This window comes from Lissotriton vulgaris, chromosome 9, assembly GCF_964263255.1.
Source record: "Lissotriton vulgaris chromosome 9, aLisVul1.2, whole genome shotgun sequence".
NCBI classification, from domain to species: Eukaryota; Metazoa; Chordata; class Amphibia; order Caudata; family Salamandridae; genus Lissotriton; species Lissotriton vulgaris.
This window is the reverse complement of record NC_141697.1, coordinates 241,889,210-241,910,290: the sequence shown is the minus strand read 5'-3', so window position 1 is coordinate 241,910,290 and position 21,081 is coordinate 241,889,210. Positions and strand designations below refer to the sequence as shown.

At 44.6% G+C, this 21,081-nt stretch overlaps 1 protein-coding gene across 1 annotated transcript in view; it reads right to left on the bottom strand.

The window, feature by feature from the left end:
* KNL1 (kinetochore scaffold 1) overlaps nucleotides 1–21,081 on the bottom strand; it is a 617,593-nt gene that overhangs the window by 531,724 nt on the left and 64,788 nt on the right. Inside the window, exons 4-6 of the mRNA XM_086937420.1 lie at nucleotides 16,953–17,012; nucleotides 4,145–4,206; nucleotides 1,642–1,694 (exon numbers count right to left, since the gene is read on the bottom strand). Of these exons, the coding sequence (XP_086793546.1) occupies nucleotides 1,642–1,694; nucleotides 4,145–4,206; nucleotides 16,953–17,012 (175 nt within the window). The remainder of the gene's footprint in view (nucleotides 1–1,641; nucleotides 1,695–4,144; nucleotides 4,207–16,952; nucleotides 17,013–21,081) is intronic.

Below are 21,081 nucleotides of genomic sequence, written 5' to 3'. Positions count from 1 at the left end.
GTTCCACACAAGTATCTATGATAAGTGTCTGAGCCATGAAATTCCTGTGGGAGGTCATGGCTACAGTCTATGTTTTCAAATCAAATGACTGGTAATTTCTTCGGGAGCACCTAAGCTTAACGAATGCTTAGGGTTCTGGGTGTGTCACTGTATACATTCAGGCACCAGAATTACTCAAAAGCTTTCCGTTTTGCATCTGGGCTGAGTGGACACCAATTACTTCACAGAAAGGTATTTTGTCTAGAGTACAGTTCTTCAAATGACGAACTATGCACATCTAGAAGACCTTACTGGTACAATCAGTATCTTAATTGGCAAATTTTACAAGTGCACACTATTGGCAATACAGTACATTTTCTTGGAGAAAAAGAAAAACCACGGTCAATCCCAGTGAGTGATCTAATAGACCCATTTGTCAGGAAAGATGTCTTGTTTAAAAACACAGGATTGGCTTATTAAGGTTCCCCTCCACTGTGTTTTATCATCATGTTCTTTCTTTGATCTCAACTTAATCATCAAAATCTGGGAAATTATGAGAATACTGATGTTTCAAGTTTAAGTTATCAGTTCCCCTCATACGGAATATCGAAGAGGTTGGATATGTGCTGTTGATTAAAAAAGACCAAAAACGTTGATAACAAACCATAGAGAATCGGCACCCAGGCATGGACCTGACAAGGCTCCTTTTTGTGACACACAGCATATGTGCCATTTGGGTCCACAGTCCATCGAGAGGAGCTCTTGTCAATGAACAGATATTGTAAATGGAAAAAGAGAGAGAACCATTCAGAGCGTTTCTGGGTATTTGAGAGGTGGGGGGAAAAAAACGTTCAGATTCTCCCTAGTTACATCCTGGGATGAACTAGTGGTACCTTCAGCTATCCTCGGAATATCAACCCAGAACTTGTATAGCTTGCAACTGGTATACCACCATATCAAAGCCATCCCTCAATATTTGTTCTGAACTTCAGTGAATTTACTCTTCGAAACTGCCTAAACACAAAATTAAGGCGAAAGGTCTTCCCGTGGGGAAATCAAAGGTATCTTCAGTCAGGCACATATAAGGTTACTGCTTGGCTTCACAATAGACCACAAACTATAGATGGTGAGCATGAAAAGTTCATTTAAAGAACAAAACTAAATGGCATTTCGGGTGCCACAGATATCCTGCATGCAGCTGGAATGGAGGCTCACATATTAGATCAATTCAGGACTGCACAACTAGACCAAATGTACCGAACACGGTATAGGTGATTCAAATCGTTTAGTGTAGGGTAGAGGTCATCTTTAGAGCCAGCTGGGAGTCTGTCTTTTACAGAAATCTGGTCCTCATTGAGCCAGATTATACATGTTTTACAGAATGATGGAAAAACAACCCTGATGTAGAGGATTAGATCAAATGCAAGGAGCATGGAACCTTTCATTAATGACATTACAATTGCTCCTGGGCTTCCAAAGTCAGGCAGCTTACCGGATCATTACTGAGAAGAGAGATCACATTCCTTCAGCAGGCAGTGCACTGAAGGTCCCCATGAGAACAATAGCAAACCGACCGCTCCTACAGTCAAGCATAGGCAAGAAGGGTTTTCTACAGCCTCAATGTGTTCCATTGATATAAAAATGAATTCAAAATCTACGTACCAGAACCATTAATTTGTCCATCAACATTTGTCTGTAGTTCAGCTGCAACAGCCCTAAAAGAAATCCAAAAGTATTATTACCTTACTTACAGGTTTTATAGAGTACTATATTCCACACAAAAAACAAATTTTGGGCTGTGGCACAACATGGTGAACACGCCGAAAGGAATACGCCACTGTAGATACAGAAGAAAATATGTAGAACATGGCAAATTACAGCATTCCCTCATGTATGCATTATAAGTAATTTTGAAAAACAGGACCAGACCAAGACATGTAAAGCAGATTTTCAGAGGTGGATACTGCACAGCATTTGATCCAACATGCTCCATTTGAGCACCCACTCAGCCAATGCTGCAATTAGTATTCTACCTCGAGTATAAAGCTATGTAGACGATTTTATACTCCTCATACATGTGTTGGGCGTTGTCGCCAGTCGCTGCCAAAGGTTTCTCTTGTTTAGTAGTTTCTTTTTTGGCTCATTTTCTCTAGTCAATAATACTGATCAGCATTGCTGTGTATATTGACCTGCTGGGTGTGAAGACGTTTTTGAACACCGTCAATTGGTACGATAAGTTGAAAACAGGTACCATTGCATGTTATATGCGGACAGTCCTATGATGTGGCAAGTAATAAATGGTTCTTAATGGTTATATCAACAACATGCTGTAGCATGTATATGACAGATCTGCAATGTAATACTGTACAATGTCATTTATAAAGACAGGTTTAAAAAAAAGCGTAAAGCTGTGCGAAATTGTCTAGAACCTTTTGTGTCCGTGCAAACATTGTTTAAGTCTATTTTCTGTAGAATATTTCCATTTATGTGAAATTTATGCAAATGAATAAACTGCATGTATTTTAAGAGATTTAAGAGGGTAAGAGAAGGCCTACGTTCAATGTATTATTAAAAAAAAATAGAATATCAATGTCATCCATGAGGGGTTACAGAAACTCAGAGAGAAACTTCACCTAACGAGACAAGAAGTACAACTTATAAAAATTATGTCTCTGCTGTGCCTGCTCTCAAATCACAATCCCCTTTGCCATCAGCGCCGAGCAGAGTCTTAAACTCTGTTTGGCACTGTCCTGTCAATATGGAGGGAGTCTGGTGGTTTGCACATCTTTCCTACAGCAACATTTGGATCTACAGGTTATTTGGCAGTTGGCACGGATATGTTCCTAGTGTTGGGAGAGGAGAATAGAGTGAGCTAGAATGCAAGAGAGGAGAGAGATAGAGCGAGAGAGAGAGAGAGACTGTGTGTTTGAGCGAGATTGTGTTAGAGAGGCTATGTATATTATTGAACCTTTGTTGGTTGACTCTAGAGGCCTACATGCCCGTTATATGGATTTTATGCAGCATTACATTTCCCTATGGACAAGTCTGCTTCCACCAATTGTCTTCAACATATGTTTCAGACATTGGACATCAGAACATACTGCTCCTCTTTAGGATGGCTCCACCAGACATTCCACGGTACAGCTTTTCTCGTCCGATATCTAAAAGGTTAGCATTTTCAGATGTATTCAAGCTAATTTCCCTTCCCATTTTCTGACTTTAGTGGGTGGGTGGCCATTTATGAATTCAGCTAAGATCACAAATGATGGAGATCCAGGACTACAAAAAGTAACTGCTTTCTCCATCATAACTGCTATTCCTCAGAATATAATGGAAGTGCACCCCTCATAGAAAGTTGAGGATAAGCCAGGAAAATGTAGAAAAACAAATCAGCAAAATAAATTAAACAAACTGTTTCCAAAAATAAGAATTTTACCCCACTTGGGTTCTGCCCTAGAGTTGGGATCAAAGTAGTAATGTATGGTAAATATTGAACTTCTCTCCACGTTGACAACCGACAAATTTCAAAAACTGGTCTTTTCCTTTCAAACAGATGTGGCTGTTTTCCCTCTAATACAACATTTATGATTACCCATCAGGAGTTTATTAGCATTTTGATAGCGTGTCAAAATGACTATGGATTGTTTGTAGGTAGCGAAACTTTACAGATGGATTAAGAGTGAACAATAATTTGATAGGGCTTCTGACTGCAATTTCTGTTTTTTTCTACGGTAGTATCTCAAGGCTCTTTATTATCAATGATGTGAAGAAACCTCTTTATTGTAGAGTAAGGATTAAAAATCAAAATAAAAAATACCAGTCGAGGCATCATCTGAATTGCAAATCCCTTTTGGTGTGAAAGAAGGGAGAGTTTTCAGAAACAAAATGTTGGAAAGTATTAACATGTGTGACTCTTTGAAACATGTGCATTACACACCCATATGGACAGTAAGAAGACTACAGCTGAGGATAGCTGAAGAGTAGATTTACACATAGATTCAAAGTGGTAATGGACTCCCTTTAGTTTGCATGGGGCAACCAGCAGATGAGCAAGTAAGTCAACTTTATTTTCCACTGTTAGATTACTGGGTTTACATGGCAATCAATGAAAAATAGCAGCTTATCTAAAGAAATCACTCAACTTTTAGCACACATACACACTCACTTTATGGGCTCCGCAAAGCTGACACGACGAGTGTTCTTCCGGCGCTTCTCTCGGTTGAAATCCTAAAGACAGAAAACATTATCTAAACAATGCCTGGAAATTTCAATTGCCCTCTGGTCCTTAAACACAATCAATTTGCCGATTTTTAATTCAAAGTGTCTCTTTCCCTTCCCACTCACAATAGTTGGTGTGATGCCACCAGGCGTACTGGCCACCCACCTATTCTGCACTGTTTCCGAGGGAGCCATCCAGGTTCCAGAGGGGATACTTTTGTGCTATTGAGTATATGTCAGGGAGTACGTACCCCTTCAATCCTCTTCATTGATGACCTCTCTACCCTCCTAGGGTTCCCACCGGGGATCCCTAACCTTGTGTAAAAGTAAAGCATTCAGGGAATTAACTATGGTAACTGCAACTGTGTATGTGGTAGAAGGCAGGAGGCTTGAAAACAATTCATTTCATGGTTTCTTATCAGAATCAAATAGGTAAGAAAGGAACATGTGGGTACCTTTGATGAGGCATTATGGGAATAAGCAATATAGACATGCAAAGAAATAAAGAAACTACAACGATGCACGTTAATCACTGGGGTGGGGGGGGGACTGATGAGGGATCCCAATAATTGTGTCATTCGAAGAGTAACTGTTGCGCTGGGAGGTCAGTGGCTGAGGGCCAGAAAGATATTTGTTGCGTATCAGGGGGAAAGGATGTTGTAAAATATATCCATTCTAGAAATCTATTAGACTGGATTGAAACCCAACTTGTAAGGCTGGATAAGCTGTATTCACTCGCAAGTTTACATGAACCCGTGATCGTTTAAATTCCAGGGTTCTTGGCAACAATGGAGGTTGAGGGAATGGGTAGGGGTGCATAATACTATGGCAATTGTTTCTTGAATTCTGTGTGTGTGATGGCTCATATCAGGGATTTACTGTTGAGGAAAAACACCATATTGCTCTATGAAAATGAAGGGGTCGATATAGAAAACGTTACTGTCAATTTCAAAACAGCAGAATTATCTGCATCATGTTGAGGGTAGTGTCATCACTGGCTCTGAAACTTTGTTTTGCCATAATATTATTACTTATTAGGTGCAAAGTCTAAACAATGACCCAAAGGCCAGATGTGTAGTTGCATATTATCAAATGAATGTATCAATGTTTCAGGGGAGTCACCCATCCCATTCTGGCTAATGCCTTCTTGGCTAGAAAATGTGCGTGCCACAGGTATTTTGCCAACTTCTGTGCACATGCCACAGCAGTGATTATGTTGACCCGGGTTTCAGGGTGAACAAGCTTGTGAAGCATGTATATTTAAATAACAGTTCTTGGTAGTGTAGAGGATAATAAATTGGTTCTGGCTCATGTCTGTGGACCAAATAATGATAATCAGGAGATTTAGGAGCAAATCACAGGAAAGTCCCCCTTAACATTTTTGCTAATGACTAACACAATCATTCACTTAGAAACAAATGGGTTCCAATCTGTCACACAAACATGTCAATAGCTCCTATAGGTATTTAAGGTTGAAAAAACGACAAGCTTTGAATAATGTGTATAGCCACAGACTCACCTTGGCATGAGGAATGGTTAGAAATGGGATATCTGGTTGGCTAGGGCAGGCGCCAAATCCAGGCAGAAACCACCACTCTAGTCAGGGCAAGGGAGTTACACACTGAAGATAACCCCTGCTCACCCCCTTGGTAGCTTGGCACGAGCAGTCAGGCTTATAACAGAGGCAATGTGTACAGCGTTTGCGCAACACACACACACACACGCAACACACACACATACACACACACGCGCGCAACACACACACACACGCGCGCAACACACACACACACACACGCGCAACACACACGTGCAACACACACGCGCAACACACACGCGCAACACACGCGCAACACACACATGCAACACACACATGCAACACACACATGCAACACACACACACGCGCAACACACACACACGCAACACACACACACACGCAACACACACACACACGCAACACACACACGACACACCACACACACGACACACCAAAAGAAACTCCACACAAGGTTATATAAAAAATAGCCATTGTATTTTCCAAAACACATTAGAATCATAATCACACATATACACTGTGCCAACTGGCACCAGGTAATAATTTACAGGGGATTATATACATGGCAGGGCCAATCGGGCTACTGTCAGAACCATCACAACGCACAAGTAGTAAAAATTACACAACCAGTAACTACTGCTACAATAATGAACTCAGCATTATCCCTAGCAACATAAACACATTATGTCTGCATCACTTTGGGCAAAAAAAAACACCATAGCATGACATTTGCATTAGGCATCACCACATTAGGCAATAACATTAGACATAAAACAAATGCAATGAGCTAAGAAATGATATGACATAGGTCTACGTGATAATGCCAAGTATGAGTCTAGCTGCTGCATTTTTGCCTGTCTTAAGGCATCTCGGAATGTTTAATGCAGTTCCCAGTTATAGAGTATAACCACAGTCTAACCAACAGGAAATTAAGGCTTGGACCACTGTTTTTGATGATATTAACAGATGCAGTGGTAACATTTAGCATCTGGTTTTTATGATGTAGAAAAAAGAAGCAGTGACACTACTGCTTGGAGTACCAAAATATAGCCAAGTGTCAAAAATTACTCCCAATTTTTTCCTGATTTACTGGTGGTGGGGGAAGGGAGTCAAGCTCAGCAGGCCACCATTCACAGGTCCAGACCCAAGAAAGTCTGCCAAAGATCATAATCTCGGTTTGTCTCCTTTCAATTTTTTAGTCACTTTGCCTCTGGATTCAAGCTAGTCTGGCTGATGAGGGGTGTAACCCCGAAACCGGTCCCAGGATGCTGATTTCCGGTCCAGGTAAGACCTGGCATGGCAGTTCAGTCTGGACTATTTCCATGAGGCACAGGGTCAAGACTGATTTGCACATGGTTGGGCCTGAACTGGGGTTGCGAAGTGAGCTAAAGAACAATGATGGATTCAACCCAGATCTGTGACTGGGGGTGAGTGTCTAAAAAGTTTCAGCACTCCGTCCATCATCTCCTTGTGTTTGCTCCATTCAATTTAAAACAATTGAGACTCATCTATAGTAGTAGTAGTAGTAGTAGCTTTATTCGATAAAAACATATCATAAAAGCATTTACACATCATATTTAAAAAAAACATTTTTACAACAATCATCAACATAAAAACATTTCATATCCAGAACAGCATATTAGGTAAATAGGCCCATTTACTGGATTAACAGTTTTCTTGCAGATCTTAGACGCCAAGCCCACCCCAAGAATTTTGCCAAGCAAATGGCGAATAAGGGTCTAGCATCTGTCCGTAAAATACGGAGGGCTTCCAAGTGAGAGCGAGTTCCCAAACTTCTGCAGAGGGGCTTCAACCACCTACGCCTCGGGGCTACATAGACACTACATTCGAACAGCATGTGGGACACAGACTCTACCCTTAGATCGCAAAAGGGGCAATAGGGTACAGTTTGGGCGGGCGGTTTCCATGTAGAAGTAAACTCACATAATGGAAGCACCCCCAACCTGAACTTGATGTACAATGCCCTGTCCCTCGGGTTTTGAATGGTGTCTAAATAAGGTTCCCTTAGCGGTAACTCCTTGGCTGACAAAAACAAAACTACAGATTTACAATGGGTTGTGGATCGTGCCCTCACTGTCTACCCATGCCCAATAGACCTTCTTTAGCTGTTGTTTCGTGGGTACAGATTTAGTAGACCAAGCCTCTCCTAGGCCTAGTTTGTAAAGCAGCTTTTTAACCTCCCTAAGCCAGGTGATCTTATGAGAGCCCGGTAATGACAAAATGTCGGATAAGGCATCTGCGTAACTACTTAATTCCTGCACATTCCAGATTCTGGACTATAACAGGAGTGGGCGTAGTTTCGCTTGGTCGCAGATTGCCCGGGTACCTGCATCTATCAGCAATGGAATTGTTGGTGTGCTGTGGGGCAAACCCATTAGATCTTTGTGAAAGTTGTTCTCAAGATGGGCCAGAGTGTCAACTTTTTGAGTGCCCCACAGCTCAGCACCGTAAAGTGCCGCACTTACAACCCTTGCCCTATAGATATCTAGGGGAGCCCCAATAGGTTTTGATGATGATGCTCGCTGCTCCTTGAGCAGCGCACCTGCCACCCTTTTGTGGGTAAGGAAGACTTTTTGGTGGTGTGACTTCCAGCTCATAGTATCACTGATGCGTATACCCAAGTAATCAAATTCTTCCACGCGATCAAGTGGAACGGAATCCAGGACCGGGGGATAAACAGATTTTTTTGGCGGATTAAGAACTAAAAACTTAGTTTTGCCTATATTTATTGCCAAACCCCTTTCGTTGCAGAAGGTTTGAAACCTAGAAAGCAACGATTGGATGCCCATCGGTGATTTTGAAATTAGGAGGGTATCGTCGGCGAACAGAAGCGTTGGGATCTTCCTTCCAGCCATGGTGGGTGCATCTGATGGTTGTTGTAGGAGATGCTCCACCACTCCGTTAATGTAAAGAGAAAACAGAGTGGGGGCAAGCACACACCCCTGGCGGACGCCTCTGTCCACAGGGATACGAGATGTTTTCTCTCCCTGTCTACCCCATCTAATTTGGGCAAAATTCCTATCGTGGAATTTAACAAGCAATGACAGCAAATAGGGTGGGAGGCCTAACCCGTCGAGGACGTTCCATAGGAGCGTGCGTGGTACCAGGTCGAAGGCAGTCCGCAGGTCAATGAAGACTAGATACAGACTGCCCCCTCCCAGCACCACCACTTTCCAATAGATCATAAGAAGGCGGAACGTCTGCTCGATTGTGCCTGTTCCTGTTCTGAAGCCTTCTTGGAGATCTGACAGGATAGGATTTTCATCTGCCCACTCAATGATCCTGCCCAGTACCACCTTCCCTGCTACCTTTTGAGAAGAATCCAATAAGCTAATTGGGCGGTAGTTCGCTGGGTCGTCCCTAGAGCCTTTTTTAAAAATCGGTACGACCTCAGCGCCCCTCCAAGAGTCAGGAAAGACTCCACCCAACATCACTTCATTCAGAAGCAAGGCGATTAGTCTACTCCAAGGAGATGGGTAGTTCTTAATTAGGTCTCCTGGGATTCCATCCGGACCCGCTGCCTTGTTCGGGACAATGCATTGGATTGCTTTTTCTACTTCTAAGTTGGTAAATAGGCCATCATGGCACGGGAGGTTAGTTGTAAGACCCATAAATGGGCAAGCTACCTGGGCTGGACCTGAGGGAGCAGAGTACAGTTGTGAAAAATGTTCGAACCATGCACCCCCTGTAATGTTGCATGTTAGCTGCTGGTCTATGGGCTTTTCCCTAGATCTTAATAGGTCCCAAAACCTCTTGGCATCCTTACCAGCGCTGGCCTCTACTAAATCTCCCCAGAAATTGGAATCATAAATCTGTTTGGCTTCAGTTATGATTTTTTTATAAAATTTTCTAGCAGCCCTAATAGCAACCGCATCTTTAGACTTTAATGTCACAACAAGTTCCTTCTTGGCCTCGCGACATTTTGGAGTATACCACTTGTCTGACTGTTTAGGCAATGATTTTGGGATACCCCTTCGTGTGGTTTGGGGAACAATAAATAAGTCACTTAGCGCCAGAACAGTCTTATTGAATAGAGGTAGGATCTTGTTATCATTTTGGTTAGAAGTGATCATCCGGGACTCCACCTCTTCCAAAATTGTTCCTGCTTGGGCAATTCTTGTATCATCTGCTAAGACTTTGGCCCACTTTAACCGCCTGCTGCAATTTGTAGGGACTATTTCATGGGAGGATTTCCACTTATGACCGGTTAGGCCTTGCCTTTCAGCCTGCCAAGGGGATGAAATAGATAGCGATAAGGGGTTGTGGTCGCTATCACCCGACGCTATAACCTCCATATCTAGATGGTGTTGCCAGAGGTTGTAATTAAGCATGATATAGTCAATCCTAGACGTGTGATCTTGTCTGTTATAGGTGTGGGCTCCCATATGGTCAGATTTGGATCGTCCATTTGTCGGTCGCAAGTTATGCTCCATGCACAGAGCGTTGATCTCTATTGCATTTTGCGACCATTTGGGGATCGGGGCAAGATTCAAAATGGGAATGCCTCTCCTAGTGTCCTCCTCAAAAGTGTCCAAGATATCTTCATTGGCCAAGGGCTCAAAACAGCAGTTGAAATCCCCAGCAAGCAATATATGGGAATCCGCATCACAGGCGGCCAGGTTGCAGTTTAGGCCTGTGGATGGTAAATGGGATGCACCGCCTTTGGCACCCCTCAGGTAGATGTTAAAGACTTCCAGTCTTTTTCCCCCTTTGTGTGTTACCGTTAGCCACTGGAGATCCGAAGATTGGGTGTTTCTTTCTTTTACCCTAAAGCCTAAAGCAATACTAATCCATATTATAAGGCCGCCTGACGGACGACCTTTGGATCCTTGTTCCTGGACTGCGGGGATAAAAAAAAGTGGAGAATCCCACTCGGTGTCTTGGCTCCAGACACCAGGTTTCCTGCAAGAGGCAGATGTGGAAGGGTTTCAGGAAGTCGCTCCATTCGGGGATGTCAAGGTTGCGACCAAGACCAGCCACATTCCAAGATAGAATTTTTAGGGCAGAGTCAGCTGGTGGAGAAGCCCTGATGTGGTTGATAGTCATCGGCGTAGGAGAAACAGTCGCACCCACAGATTTTAAAGACCTCACAAGCGGCTCGATTTGCGGGAGATTGGAGGGCACATAGGGGGCAGGGCAGGAAGGATCCAATTGATCAAGAGAAGTGGATGCAGGGAGGGTCGTGCAAAGCGGATTTGGCCAGTCTTCCCTGTTACAATTTGCTATTATGTCCGATGACATTGTCACACCATCAACCCTTGCGTTGCTGGATCGTCCTACTCGGCTTGTTGCAGATTCAGGGGCGGCACAATCAGTGGAATGATGCCTTCGCGAAGTTAAGAATACCTTACGAGATTGCTTGGCTGCTTGCACACAGAGTCAATCCACCTCCTCCAGACCACCAAATCTGTTGTAGGTAGAGAGGCCATTCCAGTGTAGCAAGGTCTCCCTGTGGCCCCGGGACTTATTCAGCCGTTGATGGTGCTTGACCAATGTCCAATTGTCCCCCTGATTACCGCTAGGTCGGGGAGGATAGAAAAAGGATAATGGCTTGGGTTTGACTAGGGAGTCATCATTACTGGGCCAACTGCAAATGTAGTGCGCCGTGTGTGGATCTTCGAAGGTCACTACTATGCAGTCCCCCGGACTAGATTTCAACGTTGGCCCTACCCAAGGGGTTCTACGAACCATCAATACCCTACTTTTTCTGCCATTGGGGATAGGTCTGTTGACATCTAACCAGTGCATTATTTTATTTTTGAGTGACCAGTGGTTTTCAGATTGGCCATTACCTAACGTTGGAACACCCGTCAATACAACGACATAGTCGTTTGCCTCTGGGGGGAGGTCAATATAGCCACCTCTAAAGTTGTCTTTAACTGGGGGGGACCTGAGTGTCACTAGAAACCGGTCTAGTTGATGTTTCGTGTTTGGGGTTTTGCGAGTTGCGTGTGGAGCCTCGTGGAGGTGCTTTTGGTTTAACACGAGCTTGCTCCACCGTGACTGTCCTTGGTTTGGGAACAGGTTTTATAGTAGGTGGTGCTGAAGGGGGAGCTAGATTGATTTGGGGTGCGGTAGGTTGTGGCATTGGGTCAGCTGCAATAATGCCCTGGTTTTCCAGACTTTTCAACCCAAGAGTGGCCAACGCAATAATGCTCTTCTCCATTTCTAACAAATTATTTTCTATCCTTGATAGTCTTAGGTCCAGGGGTGACAAGAGTTTTTTAAGTGTGTCCCAAACCACCTCTATAAATTCTTTATTGTTGTTGGTTAGCCCATCTACTTCAGGGTCCTCGCCTGTTGTGGTATTAGGGAGGGGAATAGATGCATTGTTTCCCTGTCCCTCACTACAAGACTGGGTATTAGGGGTAGACTCAGCTCCAGCATTGGATGCTGTGATGTTATTCGTGGGCAAATCTTTGGGAACAGCAATTTTCGCTTTCTTACGAAAATAAGCTGAGCGAGAATTGTGTTTCCTCTTTGGTTGTTTGCCACTGGAGATGTTATGGGGCAGGTTCGGGAAAGATACAATGGGAGTAGGGATTTGCACACTAAGAGGTGTCAGTGGAATATCCTCAACCTTACTTCCTGATGCAGATATGGGATTGGCCGGGGTCGGTGAATGATGGATATCTGCCTGAGCGACTATGCAATGCGGGCGAGCTGGGCGCTCAGGGGTAACAGAAGTTGCTATGTGGCCTAGGGAGGATTTTTTGGTAAGTGCAATTACTTAGGACACTCTTCTTGCGGCGTCTAGTTCTAGCGACACCCGGGTTTGGAGCTTAGATATTTCCTTATCTATAGCTATGTTAGTGCAGGTTATAAAGTCATCCATGGGGCCACTAACTAGTGACCCACGTTTAGAGGACTTGCCACGGGTTACCCTTGGATCCATTGTACTGGGGCACTGGGACGAGAGTAGATCTATTCCCCCTCAGGTAATGATTTAGTTATCAAAATATTGAGCCAAGGGGGGTGGGCCAGTCCAGTCCTCTCAGGCCTCAAACGGCCTCAAACGGCCTCAAAAACGGCCTCAAAAACGGCCTCAAAAACGGCCTCAAACGGCCTCAAACGGCCTCAAAAACGGCCTCAAAAACGGCCTCAAAAACGGCCTCAAACGGCCTCAAACGGCCTCAAAAACGGCCTCAAACGGCCTCAAACGGCCTCAAAAACGGCCTCAAAAACGGCCTCAAACGGCCTCAAACGGCCTCTCAAACGGCCTCTCAAACGGCCTCAAACGGCCTCTCAAACGGCCTCTCAAACGGCCTCAAACGGCCTCAAACGGCCTCAAACGGCCTCAAACGGCCTCTCAAACGGCCTCAAACGGCCTCTCAAACGGCCTCTCAAACGGCCTCAAACGGCCTCAAAAACGGCCTCAAACGGCCTCAAACTGCCTCAAACGGTCCCGCCCTTGTCCCGGGCTTCTCCCGGCGCGCTCCCGCGCGGCTGAACACTTGGCTCTAAATATACTGACTGGAGGTAAGGGGGAGGAGCCGTTGAAAGTCAGGTGGGGCTGGGCGGGGCGGTCAGGGAGAGCGGGCCAGCTGGAAACGGCCTGGGCAACCCGGGACTCCTGGGATACTGAGTCCGGGTTGCTGCTCGCAGCCCTGTCGCACACTCACCGCCCAGCAGCAGAGCAGAGCACAGCCTCGGGTTACCCCCTCCTGCGACGCGGGACCCGCGAAGCGGGTTCCGCTAGGTGTAAGGCAAAGTCCGTGGGGCACCAACAGAGAAACGGCAGCAGCAAGGAAACGGCGTCCGTGCGTGTGAATCCCAAGGCTGAAGGGAAACACTGCCGCTTTTGAGTCAGGTGGGGCGGGGCGGTCAGGGAGAGCGGGCCAGCTGGAAACGGCCTGGGCAACCCGGGACTCCTGGGATACTGAGTCCGGGTTGCTGCTCGCAGCCCTGTCGCACACTCACCGTCCAGCAGCAGAGCAGAGCACAGCCTCGGGTTACCCCCTCCTGCGACGCGGGACCCGCGAAGCGGGTTCCGCTAGGTGTAAGGCAAAGTCCGTGGGGCACCAACAGAGAAACGGCAGCAGCAAGGAAACGGCGTCCGTGTGAGACTCATCTATAGTGCTACGACTGACATACAATTCTGCAAATTAGCTTTACTATGGTCACAGTTTAAAAGAAATTGATACAATACTTTGTATGTCATCCGCTTATTAGTCTAAATTGAAGAAGAATCTTACCAGTGAAGCCAAAGGCGCCATGCAAAAGATAAAAAGTGTGTTGGAGGGTAGAGGGGTGGGGTCAAGAACGATCCTTAGTTATAGAAAAATTGCAGATTGAAAATGACCATGTGCTAAATTAGATCTGTCTAAAAGAAACAACCAAAGCCATCCCAGAGCCTTCTTACATATGCCAAATTCTATCAGTCTGTGAATCAGTACTGAGTGAGAAACAGTATCAAAGGCAGTAGATAGACCAGCACAAAAAGAGGGTTGCCGCGACACCCTGGGCCAGGATCAGTCTAAGGTCAGTCATAGAAGGAAATGCCATTTCCGAGCAGCGGAATGGTCTAACGCCTGACTGAGTTTGGGACAGAAGTGCATTTTCTTCTATTTATTCAGATAACTGGACATTGACAGCCTTTTCAAAAATTTTAGAAGGCAAGGGCAGATGGGACATGGGTCTGTAGTCAGTTAACAATGATAGGTCGGTCTTGGGTTTCTTTAACAATAGAGTAACAAGAGTTTTTTTCCAAGCCTTAGGAATCACAGCTATTTCTAGGGAAAGCTTACACATATGCCTGACAGTGGGAGACAGGAGTTCTGCCCCCATCTTGAGGATATCAAAAGGAGGGGATCAAGCGGTGTTCTTGACATAGCTGAGTGGAAATAATGGGAAACTACCTGCTCAGAAAATGAGGTTACTTCACTCAGGGTAGTGCTAGATTGTGAATAGAAATAGCTGTGGATAGAGTTTTATGTAGTCAAATAGGGAGATGGGAAAACTGAATAGTTTCTTTCCATTTTTGCTCTAAAGAAAACAGACAGGTTAATGCAAACAACCTAAGAAGAAGTCACAAACTAACCGTACAACTCCATGTTACTAAGATGAGTAACATTTAAGAATGGATCCAGAATAGGATTTTTAAATGTGAGAATCCATACCTAAAAGAAGACTTTATTAGCTTTGATAAATAGCTTATATTTAGGCATATGATACTGCGCTTTCATCTCAGGGTCATCATTTTCCCTCCAGTTACATTCTAGTCTTATACAAATCTTTTCTTCAAATAGAGTATCTGAAAATTAAGTGGCTGTGATATTGCCCATTAACACACTATTATTATTAAAAACCGCATTCTTTTAGCGTGCAGAGGGATCTCATTGTTACAGCCCCCCGCACTGCAATTGATATCCTTATTAAGAAGAGGAGTGTGCTGGGTTAATTTTAGACTGGTAGTAGTATTGGGTCTTGAGGAACACGGGAGATGTAAGCAATGGATTTAGAAGTAGACACAAGAACCATCTGAGCCTTATCATTCAAATAGGTGAACCATGCAAATTTCATCAAAACCTGTTCACAATCTGACTGCGTCGAAGACTAGAGAGGCTGGCAGGACACAGAAATGAGAGATGCAGCTGTCATAGATCAGAGGAGTACCAGTAACACTTGGATGGTTGCTGCCTTCATAATGCATTGTAGCTGAAGGCTGGACTAGTAGTGTTGCCTTTAATCTGGGGACCAAGCTGGATGGAAAGAACCTTCTCAATGAACATCACCAGGAGTAGTAGGTGAGTGATCGGGTGGTAGCTGTAGAAGTCAGAGAGAATGAGGATGGATTTCTTTAGTAGCGGATTGGTCTTGAGGGTGTTTAGAAAGATGCCTTGGCTTACTGATGTATCTATAATATTCAACAGAGTGGGAGGTTTTCCCTGCAGACTTTGTTTAAAGTGGGAGATGGGATTGCTTCATCTCTATAGGATGTTGCTTCAAGGGCTTGAAGCAGCACAACCAGGTCCTCACTGGAGAAAGGGTGGGAAATGTTCAGCATTTGCTTTGATATGGGCAGGGATTTGGTGGTACTGTTTTGTGCTATTGCAAGATTATGTCAATTTAGCCTTTCAAGTATTATTTGATTGTGGTGCATTTTTCCTTTTCAGAGGATGTGATGGGGTCATCTATATTTGCGGAGGGAAGGCCTGCAGAGAAGGCATAAACTAGCGTGAGGTGCAGTGCAAAGAGTATGGACATAAAGAAAGGTGATGAGAGGGATGAGAAGGATTGTGTTGGCTGTGGTGGCTATAGTGTCAGTTTGTCTAGGACGCTCTAGCAAATACCAACACAGATCATGCAGGGTAATACGAGGGAGGCACATGACGAGGCTGGAGTGGTGTGATGAAATCTAAGCTGTGAAGAGTAGAGGTTTTGAACTTTGGAGCTTCCAGGTCCAGACAGAACCCAATTGGAGGTCATCTTTTCTTTTTGCCCGTCGCCTGTATGTCATTTCAGCAGAAAGTCGAACTAAATTAAGGGAAGTGTATGGCTGGTATTGTGGGGGGGGACTGGGGGGTCACGTGACCTCAGATACAATGTTTGGACTCAGGGTGACTATCCGGTTTAAAATGTGTGAGTAGAGGAAAGGGAGCATCGGGCTAGCATTCTCTGGTCCTGCCAGTCAGGTGTAGGCCACAAGACGTAAGAAACTGGCAAATTTTTGTGCAAAGTATTTAGCTCTAAATGCATAATTGGAAAATGTGCACAGCCAACTTTTATGTTTAGGTGAGAAATATTTTTTCTTGTGGAGATACCCTTCACCAGCTACGTTTGCTGATGTTTCACTCCCACAACTACCCCCCTCCCCCCGAAAACTCACCTTGTCCTGCTCTTGCCATTAATAAACCTGCATGAGTTTGCCTGTGAGAACTCCTACAGATCATTAGTAAATGGCCACAAACTTATGAGCTTGCCATTTACCAATTATCTCAGATCCAAACATCCAAGAAAAACCACAAGACCACAATCAACCTTGAATTTGTGAATGTAGAAATTCAAATATACTTGTGAAATTTCCATTTTGAATGTTTAATGTTGCCATTCCAGATACTGAAATTCAGGAATATCACGTCACATTCCTGTATGCGTTTAGGTAGAATGCGCAATCGGCTATAATTAGGCGTGTACAACTAATAAGCAACTGTAAGATGAACGAAATCTATAGCAACCTACCTGGGTACATTCATTCCCACCGCAGAGGTCCTGAAGGGGGGTTCGAGGAGCTTTAAGAATCTAGAAATAAAGATTGTAGAAAAAGGGGAAAAAAGGATCAATACGTTATTGTTAGGTTTATAAAAATGTAAGACAATGTAGTCCAACGAGTAGTCCAACAATAACAGCTCTGAATACAGACAAAACAAACATGAGCCTGTCATCACATAATTGCATGTAACATAAGGTCACAAACAATCATTATTAATCCAAGTGTTCTAAAACATGCATTGGCAAAGTTAATGGATCTAGCTTATAATTGAAAGTGCAGCACACATGCTAACTGAAAGGATCAGCATGGGCCATACCCTTCGCCGACAGGTATGGGCAACCTGCTGAATCCCATTTGTGATAGGGGTTTGAAATTTGTATACACCCCCAGTCACTACTACCAAATGGACGGTTTAGTGAGGTCCTCCAATGAGCCCGAAGAGCTCTGCAACATCCCTAGTGGTGTGCTTAGGAGACATTCAAACTGGACTACCTAGAGGAAGTAAAAGTAATAACAAAGGTTTCAGTAGGTGAACCTGGTGAAGGATCGTAAACAGCAAAGCGGCCTAAGCGACTGAGGGTGCTAGTTTAAACCCTTGGCTGCCTCTCAAATGGAACTCAAGACACAGGTCCAGGGTGGCATCAGACTGGTGAGGAGTCTGGGGTTCCTATGGGCTGAACAAATTCTGTGGGAGGCCCTGTCCCTCCAGCCAGCAGGCAGATCCTCCTACTCTGCCCATGGGTTTATGGGTTTGCCAGGTTTCAAGATGCCCACCAGTTAGTTTATAAGCTTCATGTTAGCAAAAACATCACCAGCGGCTTTTCATCTTCAAGGCAGATCCAGTCAATGGACAAGTATTGGTGTGTCAACCCAGTGAACCACGTCACCAGCCCAACCTTTCTCATTTCGATTATGCCCAGGCCTATGAAAAACCAATTCTTACTGTACTTGACATAGGGTTTGCCTTATCAATGGCTCAATTAGTTATGAGCAATGGAACTAAGTTACAGATGTGCTAAATCAAGAGATCCCAAATCAAATGACTGAAAGGGGAAAAAAAAGGCAAATTAAGAAACATACTTTTGAAGATGGCTATAATCTGGTTGAGATCCTCCATCATTTCAAGTAAGGCATCACACATCAGCTTTCAAGAACTGAACTCATAAAAATGATCTGCTTTGCTATCATACAGAGGCTCATCCAGTATATTAACCATACAATGCAGAGTCCACACAGTATTGCATAAGGAAGTTAAGCTGATCACCCCATCTATTCTTCATAGTCAAAAGTTCATAAATGCCAAATGGCAGTCTTTTGATACCTGCCTATACCATTATTGAAATAATATATTAAAGAAGATTGCCCCTTGGGAACAAAAAAGTGAACACATGAAATCTCTTGATGAATGAGAATCGTGGTTTCTCCATCCAATTACAGTCGTGGACATTGTTGGTACACATACAGGGAAGCCTTTCATAAAAAAACAGTTTATAGACCTGCCCAATCATTGCACGCTCCATCATGTAGCAAGAGGGGGATTAAATCCTGCCTTTTCTGCGTTAAATGCATTCTTGTCTCCCTTAACAGAGTATTTAACTCTCACACGTGGATTGTGTGTGGTCGTGGAGGTACATGCGGATGCTGTATGAAATGAGTGAATGCTTGTAAGAGTATAGGATGATATCCATTTTGGAACTTCATGGGTAGGTGGCTACCAAGATAGTGGCAGGCTGTAGGTCAGAGTGCCGGGTCACTAGAGGCCTGGGAGCCTAACCTTTGGGCACTGCTTCCACTACTCAATTTCCTGCATTTGAGAAGGTCTGTGATTTTTCTTCTTTAAAGTTTGCTACACTGCCAGTGCCAAAGCATTCCAGCCCCTCCCACTCTTCTTGCCTGATCCTTATATCCAAGAGATTTGGCCCATTGTCTGATTGGACTTCGCTCTGAAAAAAACACCTGTTGTTTGTGACATGGGCACGAAGTGATCACACCCTGCCCAAGCAGGATATGAATGATGAGCAAGAGAGGGCTTAAAGGTTGCTCGTGAGCCAACTAGCCCGCTTGGACTATACGCACTGGTCCCCGACAACAGGAATGATTTCCAATTCCCTCCACTGACCAAGGATGGGCATATTCACCAGCACAGTCGAAGGAGCCAAGGTGATTCAGAGTACGCTGACTGCTGCCCCCTTCCAGTCAAGAGCCAAGTCTTGGTCAAGGACACTGCTTGAGAGCAGAATGACTGCCTTTAGGAGAGGAATGTACCGACTGCTGTGGAGAAGGGTTGCTAGACTGATTCTCACAGAGTTGAGTCTCATGGAGAAAGGGGTATTTAAAACACAATACCTCCATACGCGTCTAAAACAATCAAGTGATCTGCATCTATAAAAGCCAGGCTTACTGGCCCTGTCATAACAGATTTTACAGTAGAACATAGTCAATTCAATAAAAAAAAAACAGTTGGAACATTCTGTTTTAATTGTACATATATTATGCCCTTACTTGTAGATAGTTATTATGTCTGTAGATGTCATGCACAATGGTATGTTCCAACCCTGCGTTGCTGGGACTTTGGTGCCACTCTGGAACTCTAGAGTGGGCACAGTAGAATGTTGGACATTGAGCCAAGAGTTGGACATGGCAGTTGGGAAACACCTGTACTGAAATAAACTCACATTTCTTCAAACCTACTTTTGTCTCCTGGATTTACTTACTTCATTCGGCGACGACTGAGGACTGTTGCGCACGGAGCAGCTGTGCTTTTCCACCCCTGTTACCTTGCCAGTCAAACTAAGTCTCCTGATGTGCCTCACCTCTCCTGTGACTACTCTACGCCTGGCATCTCCCCTGGATGCTATTCATGCTTGGACACAATTTCCGCTACTCAACTCCACACTCTACTTGCTGTCGCCTGCCATTATGGTAACCTGGGGTGCATTTCTGCTGATTGTTCTCCAAGGACTTTGGGAAATCCACTTGGGTTGTGCCTGAGTTAAAACGACAAGCTGTGAAGTCAAGGTCTGCCTGCCGTGGTCATCGTCGGAGGGAACTTTTTTGTCACCGAATATCCTTTCATCATTTCTGTGACGAGGGCAGCAGCGGAGACGCTTCACCTTGCTCAGCAAGTCTTGCTGCTGCTGTAATCCCCGCATACGTGCTTGCCCGGAGGTGAAAGGCGTCAGTTTCATCGACTTCCTCACCCAGAGAACCAGCTGAGGAGTCGTGTCAGTTTTGACTTGCCTGCCCCGAGGGGAGAAGCAGCTTCGCCGCTGTGTCAGTTCCGTCGAATTCCTCACTCTAGGACCAGCTGAGGAGTTCTGTAAGGTTTGACGCGCATCCCCTGAAGGGAGAGGCGGCTCTGCTCTGTCAAACCTCTCTGACGAGAGGCGCCCGAAGATCTAGTCAACCGCCGGTCTCCTCACACGGCACGCTCAGTGACACGAAATAGTTTGCGAGTGGCGTCCGAGGAATCCTTAAACTCGCTCTTCCTCCTGTTGTCTTCACTGCCTCTATGCACCTGCAGCCACACGTGCTCTCTGCTGGCACACTTCATAGAACCTCGGGTTCCATGCCCGCGGAGAGCAGGTGCAGTGCAGTGTTAGAGTAAATATTCCAACTCTAAGCGACTTCTGGGTGAGCGCATATTCTTGTTTTTCTTCATCGGTGCAGTCTCCACCTCGGAGAACCATCATTACACACCGACAGGCAAAGCTTATAGTAGCCTGCAGCTTTCTAGATGTAAAGCATACGCTGACAGGTACAGCATACTAAATTGCTGCAGCATCTTCATTTCATCTCAAGCAGACAGGCACAGTTGACTTTATTTACTCTTTCTGAGAACCATCGTGTCCCAACGTAGACAGGCACAGCTTTAATTACATTATGTCTGCAGCATTACAGGCACCACTATCTGCCTTGTCTCCCTAATAGACACTGTAGTTTTTCATCTAAAGCTTCACTTTGTTTTGCTTCTAGTGTCTCTAAAAAGTTTTTATTTCCTTACTGTTTTTCTTCAAGTGTCCTTTATTCACACTGAGGTAGTAAAGTTTTCTGGTATACCCTTTCAGTCATGTCAGTAGCAAATATGAACCAATCCCC